At 32.5% G+C, this 15,901-nt stretch overlaps 1 protein-coding gene across 1 annotated transcript; it reads right to left on the reverse strand.

Moving 5' to 3' along the window:
* Positions 1-14,278: 14,278 nt before the first annotated feature.
* Positions 14,279-15,010, reverse strand: LOC131646857 (uncharacterized). The gene has a single exon (XM_058916807.1). It carries the CDS (start codon positions 15,008-15,010, stop codon positions 14,279-14,281), a length of 732 nt encoding a protein of 243 aa, XP_058772790.1.
* Positions 15,011-15,901: the final 891 nt, after the last annotated feature.

Consider the following 15,901-nt stretch of genomic DNA (forward strand, 5'->3'; position numbering starts at 1 on the left):
CTACTTTAAGTGAGCAAGGACCATAATATCCTTCACACATATATTTGTTTCTTTATCTAAGTCTCTAAATACATGTCTGGTACAATATAATTCCCAAAGTCCTCTACTAATAAAATTAGTAGACTCTTAGGGAATATTAATACCGGGTATTACAATTACATTTAGAAAATAATAGCGTGCATACCATGCACGGGTAACACATTAGTACCAAATAAACACACGGGTAACCATACCAAAATTTGTGCAGATGCACAGGTTATTATATTTTTGTGTATAATTCAAGAAAATAAATGTAAAAATAATGTTTGAATCCGAACACGGAAAAAAATGTGTTGTTTTTTAATTATATGTATTTATTTTGAAATTATTTTTAATTTTAAATACAATATTTTTAAAGATAAAATATAAAAAACTGTGATATGTAAAATAACTCTTATATATATTTTTTTAAATATGTCATTCTTTTAAAATAATAAATTACTTTGGTAAAATAAATTTATTTTTCTTATCTGCATTTCTATTACATTTTAAAAACAAAAGCGTACGTATTATATCAGTACCCGTACGAACCACGGGTAACACACCAAAACCTGTCCGAATGCATCTGTAATCATACCAAGATAAATTTAATACATGTTAAATAAAAATAATAAATCAATTATTTTATTATACCTAAATAATAAACTTAGGAAAACAAATTGCCACTAAATTTACTCTTATATCCTTTTCTTTATATTTATTATCATGGCACGTTGAAATTTTAGAGGGTGTTTTAAATTTTTCTTCTCAATATTGAATTTAATTGATTAGTTTAACAATAACAAGTTGTTGTATTAAACTAATTTAATATTAGAACATCTTCAAAATCAGTATAATAGTATGTTACGTTTTTTGAGAACTTTTAATTTTTTTCTCAATACTACATTAAATTGATTAGTTCAACAATACAAATTTATTTTGTTATAATAGTTTAATAGTATTATTAATAAACTGTGCTCAAATTCTATAATAATTAAATATATTGACATTGTTTGGTTCAACATAAGAAAAATATTATATCATCATAAAATCAAAATTAATCATGCATTTAGTTTTGATATATATTGATTATTATAAGAATTATTTACTTTTTTTGTAATATTATTTTTATTTTGTTTTTTATATTTGATACATATTTTGAATTAATTAATAAGATAAATTTAATACATATTAAATAAAAATAATAAGTCAATTATATTTTATTATACATCAATAAATATTTATAACTAAAAATTTAATTGACATTAACATTTTTTAATAATATTAATATAAAAAATAAGTCTAATTATAATAAATTTATAATCATTTTGGCAAATTAGTTTTTTCCAAAAATGTGTCGATAAAAAAATTGTTGGAGCATTATTAAAAAATGCACATGGGTATTGGTGAATAAATAATTAATTAAAATTCATATTTTATGCATTATTATCAACCCAAAAATTAAAATAATTATATTTCACTAATTATAATTTTAAAAAATTAAAATAATTATATTTCACTAATTATAATTTTTTAGATTTATTTCTAAAAGTTAATTAAAAAATCAATGAAATTTACATTTCACACACCGAATAAAGCTATGTCACTAATTCATTTATAAACTCGATGTTTATCATGGTAGGTATAGCTGTCAAAATGGGCTCGAACATCGGGCCGACCTATTAGCCCTATATTTTATCGTTGATCGGGCCGCAAAAAATCTTTAAAAAAATACAATTCTATCTTTTTGGCCCAGTCCATCAGACCTATGTTTTTCATGGGCCGAATCAGGCCGGCCAAGCGGGCTTCGGGCTGGCCTATTAAAACTAAAATTTTAAAATAATTTTAATTAACTTTGAAGAAAAAAATTGAGTTAAGATATAATTGCATAAGTGTATTTCAAGTGAAAAAGAAAAGTTAAAAATGATGCAGATATGTTTCAAGATGATATAATTAAAGAAATAACTGTGAGATAAAGAGCAAGTTTGATAAGTATTGAAGATAATATTCAATTTCTCTCTATTTTTACATAGATATCTTCGTGGGATTCATATATATGGATGTTAATTTGATGAATAGTTAAGTATCACTTAACTAAGTTTATCATTACTCTCTACTTATGTTATGTAGCTTTTATCCATTTCATCATTTTTATAAATTTAAACTATAATATTAAAATAAAGGACTAACTAGTTCATCGGGTCACAAGGCCAATTAGTAACTAGGTCAGACTCATTTTTGACAGCCCATGAAGTAATCGGGCCGATCCACTTCAGCCCCTTTATGTGTTTTGGCCCCCACGGACCGAAGCGGGCTGGGCCAGACTAACTCATTTGACAGCTCTAATGTTCGTAATCTCAAATATTTATTTCATGACCTTTCAATCTTAGTTTTCATTTATTGAAATGTTATTTGTTAGTGAAATTCTAGTATCAAATATGTGATGTCGAAGGAGATGTCACGACACAAATATATGAGGACTAAACATTATGGAACACTATTAAAATGGTAACAGAAAGTAAAATACACAAATAAGTGTTTACCCAGTTTGGTGTACAATAACGCCAACTCGGGGGGGGGGGGGGGCTACCAAGCTAGGGATAAGTCCACTAAATAGTATCAATTTGAAGCTAAACAACCTCCGATTTACAACTTCTCACTTAATCACTACCCGTGCTATACTTCTACCTAAGACTCACCTAGGTATGAGACCCTCCTCAAATTTCTTCAATCACAACCAGTGATAAACAACAGAATTAAACAATTGCAGAAGACACTCTTCAAAGACACATAACCATCCTTTGCTTAACAGCTTATGGATGATCAAAAAATTATAACTCACCTAAAATACTCCAACTCTAATATCAAAACAATATAAGAGCGGATTACAATTAACAACAGGCTTAAGACTAAGCACGACAAATACCCAGGTTTGTGTGTTTGGTTCGAGGTAGATGGAGGGGAGAGGAGGGAAGGGGAAGGGATATTTAAAATAAAATATGTTTGGTTCGAGGTAGATGGAGGGGAGAGGAGGGAAGGGGAGGGGATATTTAAAATAAAATATGTTTGGTTCAATTTTTAGGAGGGGAGGGGAGCAAAATCCCTCCAAGTCACACTCTTTGCGTCCCCCCGAATCGGGGGGATTCGAAAGGGGGGAGGTGATTTTGATATTTAATAAATTAATAATATTTACTAAAATATCCTCCGTTTTATTTTATTACTTTAAAATTATTATTTTCTTCCGTGTTCCTATTTTTCTTTTTTGCGATTTTTCTCGATTGTTTTCGTCAACTTATTATAACTATTATCTACCTTTAAACTATTTTCAAATTTTTTTAGTTAATATAAATCATAATCATTTCATTATTTTTATAATTTTTTTAATATTGTTTTATGTTCATGTTTTCTTCTACTTTTGTTATTTATCCTATTATATTTTCTTTTATATCAAGTTTTAAATCATCCACTTTATTTTATTTTTTATTTATTCAGTTTATTAAAAAATTTAAATTATTAATTTTAATAATAACTTATTTTATGTATTTGTTTGGTTTGATGATTCATCACGATTTAAAAATTGTTATTAGTATATAGTTTCATCTGTGTCGGAGAGTTATAATCTGAATCAGGTGTACTTAGTTTATTAACGTTATGGTAAATTATAATGTTTTAGTCCCTCAATATTACAAATTTTACTACCAAAATATTATGTGAGAATTTTTCATATTTGACTATCATATCACTTTTATAAGATCATAAGGATACAAATGTAATTTATTAATAAAACTCATCTCCTCATTTGTTGAACCAAATATATTTTTAATTAAAATCCCTCCATTCCCCTCCCATCTCTTATTTTGAACCATACATTTATCGGATTAAAAAAAACCTCTCACCTTTTGTCCCCTCCCCTTCCTTTTATTAAAATCTCTCTCATCCCCCTCATTTGAACCAAACAGATCCTAAACTACTGTACACATTGTCTTTGAAGTAACAAGATCCGGATTTTTTTACCAAACTACTATTCTTTTTTAATTTATTAACTAAAATATCATACTTTTCAAACTAATTACCAATCTACCATCTTTGCAAATAAATTTTTTTATTACTACAGTTCCGCTTAATACTTTTGACATATTTCAAATAAAATTGTTTAATTTATGTATAGTGTTTGAAAATTAAATTATTGTTCGATTATTTTTGGTTGCTCTTTTTTCCATACATTTATGTTGATAAATATATTTGCTAGAAAAAAAAAATAAAATAAAGGATAACCAAAGAACAACAGCAAAATATATCGCGAAAATTTTTAAATTGAAAAAAAAAAATTAATATCATTTTCAAATTGCAACCAGAGAATAGCATCACACGAAAATTGACTATTAGAGTCGTTACAAATATACAGTCACAAACAAATTTAACTTACAAATGACCATCATATAAGTGGAAAATACTTTTCTCCATATAAGTACTCATCATCACCATTTCAAAAAAGATCTTAGTACATCACATACAATCTTAATGCAAAACGCCTCCTGTCATGAACCATATAAATAATTGACATGATAAATAAACTTATAATTAAAACGGAAAAAAATTTAATAATCATGTAATTGTGTTGGTACATGAAATTTAAATCGTAGACACCATAATAACACAAATAAGACATAAAATTAAAGACCAAATGAAAACACACACTAAAACAGTTTAATGCATACAAAAATTCAACATAATGCAGTTATTAGCTTTTTTTTTTTGAAAAAATGCCAAAGAAACTTGAATTAAATGATAGGCATAAGTAATGCCATGATAAGTTACAATTACAAAAAGCCAGTCATCCTATACTAGGTCCAGGAGAATTAAAGCGCAAGGAGAGTAACACATTATTATTAATACATAATTTTTTGATACATCAAATGTGCTAGAGTTAAGAGTGCTACAGCGCCACTATAGCCAATATTTCAAAATACTTTTTTTTTACTAAATAGTGTATTGAAGAATAATAACGATGTGTTTTGCATTTAATATGATATTGGATAATAACGATGTGTTTTGCATTTAATATGATATTGGATGATTGATTCTTGTATAGATGTTATGGGTTGAAATAATATGTAATTGTGGGTTACACCTGTTAGAATCAAATGCTGGAAAACTTACTTGATTGAATAAGAAAAGGCCAATAAATAGACTTACACAATATCACACGATCTCTCCCTAACTGCCCATTACATGTAGAGCAGTTTATTCCTTCCTAAAATCTAGGAACTGATATTGACTGAAGCAATAAAATAGCTAACAATAAGCTGACACATACTAATATTCTGCAATACCTAATTTTATTTAAATAAATATCTAAATACTAATCTTAACATCTCCTCCTAAACTGAATTGTCCAATTCAGTTTAACTTTGGTGCATCACATACTCCTAGCTTCTTTCTGAGTCCCTGGAAGGTTCTTGTGCTGAGTGGTTTGGTAAATATATCTGCAACCTGCTGCTGCGTGCTACAAAACCTTAACTGAACAGCTCCTTCATTCACCAGCTCACGTAGGAAGTGGAACCTTACATCGATGTGTTTGCTTTTGCCGTGCATTACCGAATTTTTTGATAGCTTGATTGTTGAGTTGTTATCACAGAAAATAACAGGGTTGTTGCTTCCTTCGTAGCCAATTTTTCCCAACACTATTTTCATCCATATTAATTGACAAGAGCAAGCTGCTGCCGCCACAAATTCTGCTTCAGTTGTACTTAGAGTAACAATTGGTTGTTTCTTGGAGGACCATGCCACTGCTGCATCACTGAGAATGAAGGTATACCCTGATGTACTTTTCATATCCTCCACACATCCATCGTAATCACTGTCAGTGAATCCAACTAGCTCTCTGTTTCCCCCTCTCCTTGGAGGAAAGCTGAATTTACGTCTAGCTGATATATTATCCAACTTTTCTGAGCTGCCAATGCTAAAATCATCCTCACGGTATCCATCTGAGCGACTGGTGCATATACCTCCTCATAATCAATTTCATGTTCCTGTGCATATCCTTTTGCAACTAGCCGAGCTTTGTACTTTTCAACTTCTCCATATTGATTCAATTTAGTCTTATAAACCCATTTGACTCCTATACTCTTGGCTCCCTCTGGTAGATTAGTGAGAAACCAAGTTCCATTTTTCTCAATGGATTGAATTTCTGAATTCATAGCATTTCTCCATTCTTGACTGTTAGCCGCTTCTTCATAGAAAACAGGATCACATTCTATGAATAAGGCTAAATGTGCATTGTGATCTTGACTTGCTTCAGCAGTTTGAGCTTCATTATTGACGGTAATTTTAGCTTCTTTATTGACATTATAGTCGCTCATCCACACTGGTCTTCTTCTGATACGACTTGTCCTTCTGACGCAATCTCCTTCCCTTGTATTTGAGGCTTCAAGAGATGTCGCAGCCACTGCCCTAGTGTTTTCTGTATCACTTCCCTCTTCATCTATGCTTGCTTTATCTTCTTCACGGACAGTTTCTATAGTAACATCTTGCGTCTCAACTTCTCCTTCATTTTTGTCATCTCCCTAGTCCAGATCAAGACTTATCAAGCTATCATAACTCTTATCCCAGCTCCACTCTCTCTCTTCTTCAAACACAACATCCCGGATAACAATAATTTTCTTGCTTATGGGATCGAATAACCTGTATCCTTTTGATTCTGAACTAACCCCAAACAATACACAACTTCTGCTCTTATTCTCTAGTTTAGTGCGTTTGGCGTCAGGCACATGTACATGTCCTATACAACCAAACACCCTAAAATGTTCTACAGACGGCTTTATCCCACTCCAAGCTTCCATAGGTGTCATGTCCTTCACAGAAGAAGTGGGACTTCTGTTAAGCACATAGAACGCCCAACTCGCAGCTTCAGGCCAAAAACTCTTAGGAACATCAACCATCATACTTCTTACCATGTTCATCACTATTCTGTTCTTCCTCTCGGCTACTCCGTTTTGTTGCAGCGTGTAAGCTGTAGTTAGTTGTCTCTTGATTTCATTATCTTTACAATAATCATTGAAAGCACTTGATGTAAATTCTCCTCCCCGATCTGTTCTTAAGCACTTAATAGACAAACTAGACTCCTTTTCAACACTACTCTTAAATTGCTTAAAGGTTGCAAGTGCATCAGCTTTATATGCAAGGAAATAGACCCATGCTTTCCTACTAAAGTCATCAATGAAACAAAGTAAATACCTCTTTTGGCCATTTGAAGTCGGGGAAACGTGTCCCCAGATGTCAGCATGGATTAATTCCAACTTAGTTGAGGCACGCCATATACCTTTTTTTGGAATATATTCTCTATGTTGTTTTCCTTTCAGACAATCTGTGCAGATGGAATCAGATCCAAGAAGACACGACATCCCTTTCACCATCTCTTTGTCCTTCAACATTCGCAATCCCGTGTAACCGAGATGACCAAATCTCCGATGCCAAAGCTGTACCGAATCTTGTGTTGTGGACTGCAGATAGACTTCTTTTGAGTCCTTGTCAGAGTGCTTATCAGAGAGCACAACAAACATACGGTTGGAGGTCATGTTGCTCTGAAGGATGAGGCCTTTTGTTGAGTGATAAATGCAACATTTATTATCCTTCATCACCACTGTTAATCCTTTTTCTTGCAGCTGTCCAAGGCTAATAAGATTATTCTTTAGTTCTGGAACATAGAAGACATCCTGAACAATATGACTAATGCCTCCAAAGTATAGCCTGACACTACCTTTACCTGTAACATCCTGTTTTTAATATATTTTAATTAATTAGGATTATTTGATAATTGGTATTGTTTGTGTGTTTATTTAATTATTGTTTGAATAATAATTATTTGATTTTGTGGAATGTGTTATTTACCTAATTAATAAGTGGTAGAATTTTAGTTGGAATTAGCCAAATGGGCCTAATTGAGTGAGAAAGAGTATTAGGTGGGTTAAGCCCAAATGAAATAATGAGAGTTAGAGAATAATGTTATAAGCTAACCTAAATTAGATAGAAAGATAGAAAGAAAAGTAGAGAAGGGAAAAGAGGCAAAAGAGTAGAAGAGAGAAGAGAAGAGGATTGTAGATTCTTGAAGTTAGAAGGAGAAATTCAAGAGGTAAGGGTTTGAATACAAGTTCTTATAGGCTATATGATTGGGTAATGTGTTTGATTGTGAATTTCTCTTCATCTTTGCAATTTCATGGAAAACATAGAAAGGTTAGGTTTTTATGAACAAATACATGAATTGATGATTTGAAATGTGCTTAGTTGATGTTTGATGATGGTATGATGTTATAAAACCCATAAAATGTATTGTCTTTGTGTTTATATCATGTATTCTGTAGTTGTTCGTGATGTGTGATGTTTCCAATTTGATTTGGGTTAAGTTTAGAGGTTTTTGAATGAGATTCGTATGCTGTTTTTGGGTTTTGGGGTTTTCTGAAAATCGCCAGTTCGCGCCGCGAACCACTGTTGGCGCCGCGAACCTCTTGGCAGAAACTTGGGAAAAACTGGATCTGCACAGTTCGCGCCGCGACCCCTTGTGCGCGCCGCGAACTGCTTGGCAAAAAGTTTGGGATTTTTGGACTCGCTCAATTCGCGCCGCGATCCCTGTTGGCGCCGCGAACCCTGTTTGACAGCACTTTTTCTAAACTTTGAAGGGCCATAACTTTTGATCCGAAACTCCGTTTTATGCGCCGTTCGAAGCGTTAGAAAGCTACCGAGATATGCTATATGATAGTATAGGATTTAATTGCACTTGATTGATTAATTGTGACGTTATTCTATGGAATGATGTGTAATTATCTTATGTGCGTTATGTAGTATGTGAGGTATATCCATTGTTGGAACACTTTGTGTAGATGTAATCATGATGTGTGTGATTGGATATATGATGGTTGTTATGCCTTGTTGAATTTGTTAAATTGTGTTGTGAATGTTGTGTACAATTGGCTGATAATTCATAGAGTTGGATTATGGTGTTATGCGGTAAGTTAAGATTGATGAGGTAATCTTAATTGCATAATTTGTTGGTGTTTGTACATACATTCATAGCATGGTCGGCTTTATTGTGGAAGCGGTGAAACTTGGGTTCACATGGTAAGAGACGTTGATCCTTAATTGGAAATAGGCGTAGAAGACGTGATCCTTAATTGGAGATAGGCGTATTGGCTTTGATCTTGTCCGGATCGGAAGCGTGGCTTGGATTCTAAACATTGAATCGGAAAGCGGTGAAACATTGGATTCACATTGGGTACCACATGCATTGAGTCACATTTGTTGCATTTCGAGTCACATTGTGTGTTATGTGATTGCCTTGTATACATGTGATTTGTTTTGGAATGATGTTTGGTATGTGATATGTGAATTTCCTATTTGAGAAGTGTGATGAATAGTGAAATGTATGTTTGTTTATGTTTACATTTCCCATTATTATGTTTTCTATAAGAAGTTGAATTCTTACCCTTCTGTTTGAATGTTATCCTTCGTTGGTAACGTGCAGGTTCCGACGAGTAGTAGCTTGTCCGAGGATTTAGCCGAGGAGCTCCTGAGTTTGTTATTGGATTAGGTAGCGAGTCATATGCTCTGATCATGTAACACTTGGGGGAAATTTTATGTAGACTTATGCTTATGTTTGGATATTGCTATTCTCTATGTTTTGTTGGATATTCGATGTATTTGTTTGAGATCTTGGATATGATGTTTTAAGGCTATGTAGCCAAAATTGTGGATTTGATGTTAATTTGGATTTGGTAGATGAATATAGTATGGGATATATTCATTGAAATTTTAATAGCAATTCAATTGTTTTCCGCAAGCGTTTATGCATAATGTATGAAAGTATGAGATTTACATTGTGTTACAAATATGATCTTTGCATATTAAGAATGTTGAATGTTTTGCCTTAGGTTTTCATTGTGATGAAAATAACATGTGACACCCTTTTCCTTTATGCATGCTTACTCTGTTGATTGTATGATATATTTGGGGTTAGAAAAGGGGTGTTACATTACCTACCACATTTAACTGCATATGATTCCCCAGCCGCACCGTTCTTTGAAATCCATCTTCCAACTGATTAAATAATGACGGGTCTCCACACATGTGATTGCTACATCCTGAATCTAGAAACCACACATCAGTTTTGCTTTGCCCAGATGATTCATGATAAGCCATGAGCAACATCTCCTCGGTTTCTTCAATTTCGGTGTAGTTTGCTTGCTTAGCCATATTTGGACACTCATATTGAAAGTGACCCAACTGACGGCACTTATAACATTCAACGGTTGCCTTGCTATAAGTTTGTCGGCCTCTGCCTCCTCTTCCCCTTCCTCCTCTAAAAGCTCCTCGGCTGCCTCGTCCTCTTCTACCATAGTTCTCACCGTATGCCACCGCGAGTGCTTGATCTTCATCTACTTCCTTCTTGAATTTTTGCTCGTGCACAAGAAGGGAGCTTTGCAGCTTATCAACGGTAAGCTCGTCCATATCTTTGGCTTCCTCAATGGAACACACAATATAATTCCACTTTTCAGTGAGGGTTCTCAAAATCTTCTCGACGACCTTAACATCAGTCATATCTTCCCCGCAATTCCTCATATCGTTTGCAATCACCATTACCCTACCGAAGTAATCATTGATTGATTCTCCTTGTTTCATGGCAAGGATCTCAAACTCTCTGCACAATCGATTGAGTTGAGCTCGCTGGACTCGAACATTGCCCTGGTATTTCATCTTCATTGAATCCCAGATTTGCTTTGATGTTTCCTTCTTTGGTATCGTCTTCAGAATTGACTTGTCAATAGATTGAAACAAGTAATTCTTGGCTTTCAGGTCCTTCAACTGCATCTCTTCCGCCGTCTTTCTCTGTGCAGCCGTCGGCGCTTCTCCTGCAGAGGGTTGAACGAGGCCTTTGGTCACCACAATCCAATACTCCTTCGAACGGAGAAGGTTCTCCATGAGCATGCTCCAGTGATCATAATCACCATCAAATTTAGGAATTGATGGTAGATTAAAACGATCACTGCCTTCAGACGCCATCTGCTTTCTCTCTCTGTTTCTTGTGAAATTTTCAGCTCTGATACCAGATGTTAGAATCAAATGCTGGAAAACTTACTTGATTGAATAAGAAAGGGTTAAATAAGTTTTTGGTCCCTCTAAATATAGCGGTTTTCAAATTTAGTCCCTCAAAATATTTTCTTCAAGGAATGGTCCTCCTAAAAATTTTAATTTTAACTTTTGGTCCCTCCTGTAATTTAGCGACGGTTTTTTCAATTTAGTGACAGTTTTAGTGACGGTTTTAGCGACAGTTTTTAATTTAGCGACGAAATTAGCGACCATTTTAGCTACGATTTTGCCATGAGGGACCAAAAGTTAAAATTAAAATTTTTAGGAGGACCATTCTTTGAAGAAAATATTTAGAAGGACTAAAGTTGAAAACCGCTATATTTAGAAGGACCAAAAACATATTTAACCCAATAAGAAAAGGCCAATAAATAGGCTTACACAATATCACACGATCTCTCCCTAACTGCCCATTACATGTAGAGCCGTTTATTCCTACCTAAAATCTAGGAACTGATATTGACTGAAGCAATAAAATAGCTAACAATAAGCTGACACATACTAATATTCTGCAATACCTAATTTTATTTAAATAAATATCTAAATACTAATCTTAACAACACCTTTCTTCTATTCCACTTTATTTTATTTTTTTAAACAAATAATATATTAAAAGGGAGAACCAAGGGTTCTCCAACCTTGTTACACAAGACAGGTAACTATCGATCCAAAACGTATTACAAATTAAATATATCTACGACATAAAAGACAAAGGGTATTTACTAAAATCATAAAAATCATAATTGAAATGGGTAATATCACCAAAAGAGAACCACCTCCAAGCCAAAATTTTAATATTCCGCACCATGTTATTTATATTCCAAACCAAACTTTATAAAAGATGTTTTACACTGCCAATTAAATATAATTGTTAAAGTTTTTATAGTTATTTAATTTTTATATTAGTCTTATATTAAATATTATCCATGAATGATTGTGATATTTTAATGTAAAATTATTTACGCCTAGATTATATATATTAATCTTTTATAATTTGGTTTTACATTCAATAATTTACTATTTTTTATTATTTTATTTAATTATATATATATATATATATATATATATATATATATATATAATTATTAAATGAAAATTTCATAAAATCATCCAAAAAATTAATTTCTATACAATTTTAATTACACTATTTAAATATTGGGTTAATAGTAGTTTACCCCCCTGTAATATGAGCGAGTTTTGGTTTACCCCCCTACCGTTGCCAAAGGCAGGTTTTGGCAACGGTTTTTTTGAAAAAACCGTTGCCAAAGGGTAGGGAGGGGGCAAAAACAAAATTCGCTAACATTACAGGGGGTGAATTACTATTTAACCCTTAAATATTTAAAGAGTGTGAAATGAACAAAATATCAGATAATTAATAAGGAAGGGAAGAATAATTTTTTAAATTTTTAATATTGTGTAATTAAATAATATATCATATTTAGTAAGTCATTTTTTTTAAATATGATATTAAATACTATTTATTATTCATATATTTATACAATGTATACATTGTAATTTTTAGTAAGTTACTTTTAATTTAGATTTTTTATATTGTATACAAAGTACAGGTTATTGTGCTGCAAAATTATCCTCATAATTAAGATGAGGAAAGATCCGAATAAGCCTTAAGAAGTTTACTTTGACGCATCCAAGAAAGGATTAGGCGGAGTTATGATGCAAAATGGACAAGTGTTAGCCTACGCATCTAGACAATTGAGAACTCATGAAGAGAACTATCTGACGCGTGATCTTGAGTTGGCAGCTGTTGTGTTTCCTCTAAAAGTATGGCGTCATTATTTGTACAGAGTGCATTTCACAATGTTCAGTGACCACAAGAGCTTGAAGTATCTTTTTGATAAAAAATGAGTTAAACATGCGTAGGAGGATGGATGTAATACTTAAAAAGATTTCGATTTTGAGTTGAAGTATCTTCAATTATCGACATAATCTCACAAGACACTTTGGATCAATGTCAATAAGTGCTCGTTTGTTAACCTAATATTGGGAAAAAATATCACAATCTTCTCGATTGAAATTGTATACCTGCGATAATTTTGATGGTAATTATCAAGCTGATAGTAGATAGAAGTAGGGGTGGCAAAACGGGCCGCCCGCCCCGCCCGCCGCCCGCCCCGCCTTATGCCCTCCAAAAAACGAGCGGGGCGGGCATGCCCGCCAAGTAAAATGGGCATAAAAGTCATGCCCGCCCCGCCAAGATGGCGGGTTGGCGGGCGGCGGGCTTACCCGCCTATTTTTATTTATATTTTTTTAATAGATTAATAGGCTTTTTTTACCTTTTAATTAAACTTTTTACTTATTTTTTAAAACAATTTTTTATAAAAGCAACTTTTAAACAAATTTACTTAAAAAATATTACATATATTTATAAATAAATGTATAAAATAAACTATCAAGAATTAAAATTACTAGAATTAACTAAAAAAAGAGTGAATTTTGGAGGAGAGACGGGTTTTGGCGGGCGGCGGGCTTTGGCGGGGCGGGTATGGCGGGCGGCGGGTTTTTGCGGGTCGAGATTTGGCGAGCGGCGGGCCTAAAATCCCAACCCAACCCGCCATTTTTTGGCGGGTGGCGGGCCGGCCCCGCGGGCCACGGCCCGTTTTGCCACCCCTAGATAGAAGTAGGTGCTTGCATTTTGTGTTCAATTTGTGAATTTTTAAAATAATTATTTTCTATAAGATATTAAAAACATGAAAATATTTTGAAATTTAAAGTTATTTATTAACAATATTCCATTTATAAGTGTTTTAATAGTATTAGTTGATAGCTTTGTAAACTCCTATTCATTTTGATCAAATTCTTACTTGAGACAAAACAAAATACATATTTATTAGTGTCAAAATGATAAAGAGATGGAAGGAAATATTATAGTAGTTCAAATACAATCCACAGCAAGATGGAAACATTTATCAATCATTCAATTTTATTGGTATATTAAATTAAATCATAGACACCACAACAAGACAAATTAGACATGAAATTAAAGATCGACCAAATAAAAAGATACAGTAAAACAACTTAAGAATGCATACAAAAAATTCAACAGTATGCATGTAGTTATTACCTTGACTATCTAAAAAGTATTTAATTACTAGTACAAACATATTTAAACTCCATTGAGAGGAAGCGCCAAAAGAGACTGAGTTTGAATTTGATCTTCATTATTTACGAGAGAAGCAACATATGGTTGATAAGTAGATGGAGCAGCTGGAACATAAGTAGTTTGCTTATGTATTTGGATATTTGATTTCTTATTTGTCCTTGACATGCATCTCTTTTTTCTCTCTTTCGGACTCTCAAACTTGTAGTGATTTGATGTGACATGAGAAGCAAATTTCTGCGAAGTAGCTAACACTTGGTAGCATTTTGGACATGTGTACGGTCCGTATTTTTTGTGTGGTAAGCTGTGGGTTCTACCATCATCAGTATTCTTCTTTTTGAAATAAACCCTGGCCGAAGCAACACGATCTACAGAAACAACAGCTGTCTGATCGTAACGTAGTTCATGTGACTGTGATGATCCCGTGACAAGGAGATTAGGATGATAAGCATCATAAAAAACATTCATCTGCATAGTGTTGTTGTAACTGTTGATAACATCCTCATTATTATAAGCTGATGGCGATGATGTTAACGCATTAGAATTAGAAAATTGAGCTTTAAGAATTTTCATTGCTTTCAGGATTCCAGGAGCATGACTACCGTAATTATGGGTAGCGAATGATGATGAAGAATCTTTCAATGAAAGATTGTGAGAGTGTGTATTTGTGTTGTGGTCAGTGTTCATGTTGAATTCTAGAGAAGAAGGAGGAGATGATGATATGTTTTTGAAATCCATGGATGAATAACGTCCCTCATTTATATTATCATAAAAAATACATTATAAGGAAAAATATAAATAAAGGAAACTATAACATAGAAAAATTATTAACATAGAAATTCTTTTAAAAAAAGAAAGTAATAAAATTGAAAAAATATTAACATAGAAAAATTTTAAAAAAAAAAGAAATTAAGAACATAAATAGAAAAATTAAAAAAAGGAAAGTCATAATAGAAAATTAATAACATAGAATATTTTTTAAGAAAAGGAAAGTAATTATCACTATATATAAAGAGGATATCTCAATTTTGACTGACTTATTTTTATTCCAAAAACACATTTTATTTTATTTTTTTAATAAATAATATAATTAGAAAAATTGTGGGGTTAATAATTTTCATCAGTTATCAATTAAAATGAACGAGAGTTTATAACTTTCACGGTTCAAAACACACCGATAACTCTGTAAAATTTCTCGAGTACTTTTTAGAATTCTCTTTAGAGAATATAATGTCAATATCTCGTTGTTTGAGTTGAGAAATTATTAAGTATAATTTTTGGATTCTCTTTAGAGAATTATTCGAATTTCTCTTTGTTTGAGAAATCCTTTTGAGTTGTCAAATGACTATTATCGAATTCTCTTCGGAGAATTATTGAAATTTCTCTTTGTTTGGGAAATTATCATGATTGGTCATTATATCAAATACTACAATGGTATTTATACCATATTCGAATGGTCTTAGTACAATCAGAGAGTATATTTCTAGACTGAGTATCTATCATGCAAGTAATAACCATACAATATAAAACTAAGTTGTTTTATTCTGAAGGTGGTGCGGTAGTTCGACTGCTTTGCATAATTTTAGACAGTACCGAAAAAGATCGTAAAAGAGTAACCTAGTCCACGAC

Source organism: Vicia villosa, linkage group LG2, assembly GCF_029867415.1.
Source record: "Vicia villosa cultivar HV-30 ecotype Madison, WI linkage group LG2, Vvil1.0, whole genome shotgun sequence".
Classification (NCBI taxonomy): Eukaryota; Viridiplantae; Streptophyta; class Magnoliopsida; order Fabales; family Fabaceae; genus Vicia; species Vicia villosa.

What these genes read in the sequence shown, in the direction of transcription:
- LOC131646857 (XM_058916807.1), bottom strand. Translation starts at nt 15,010, where the DNA reads ATGGATTTCAAAAACATATCATCATCTCCTCCTTCTTCTCTAGAATTC.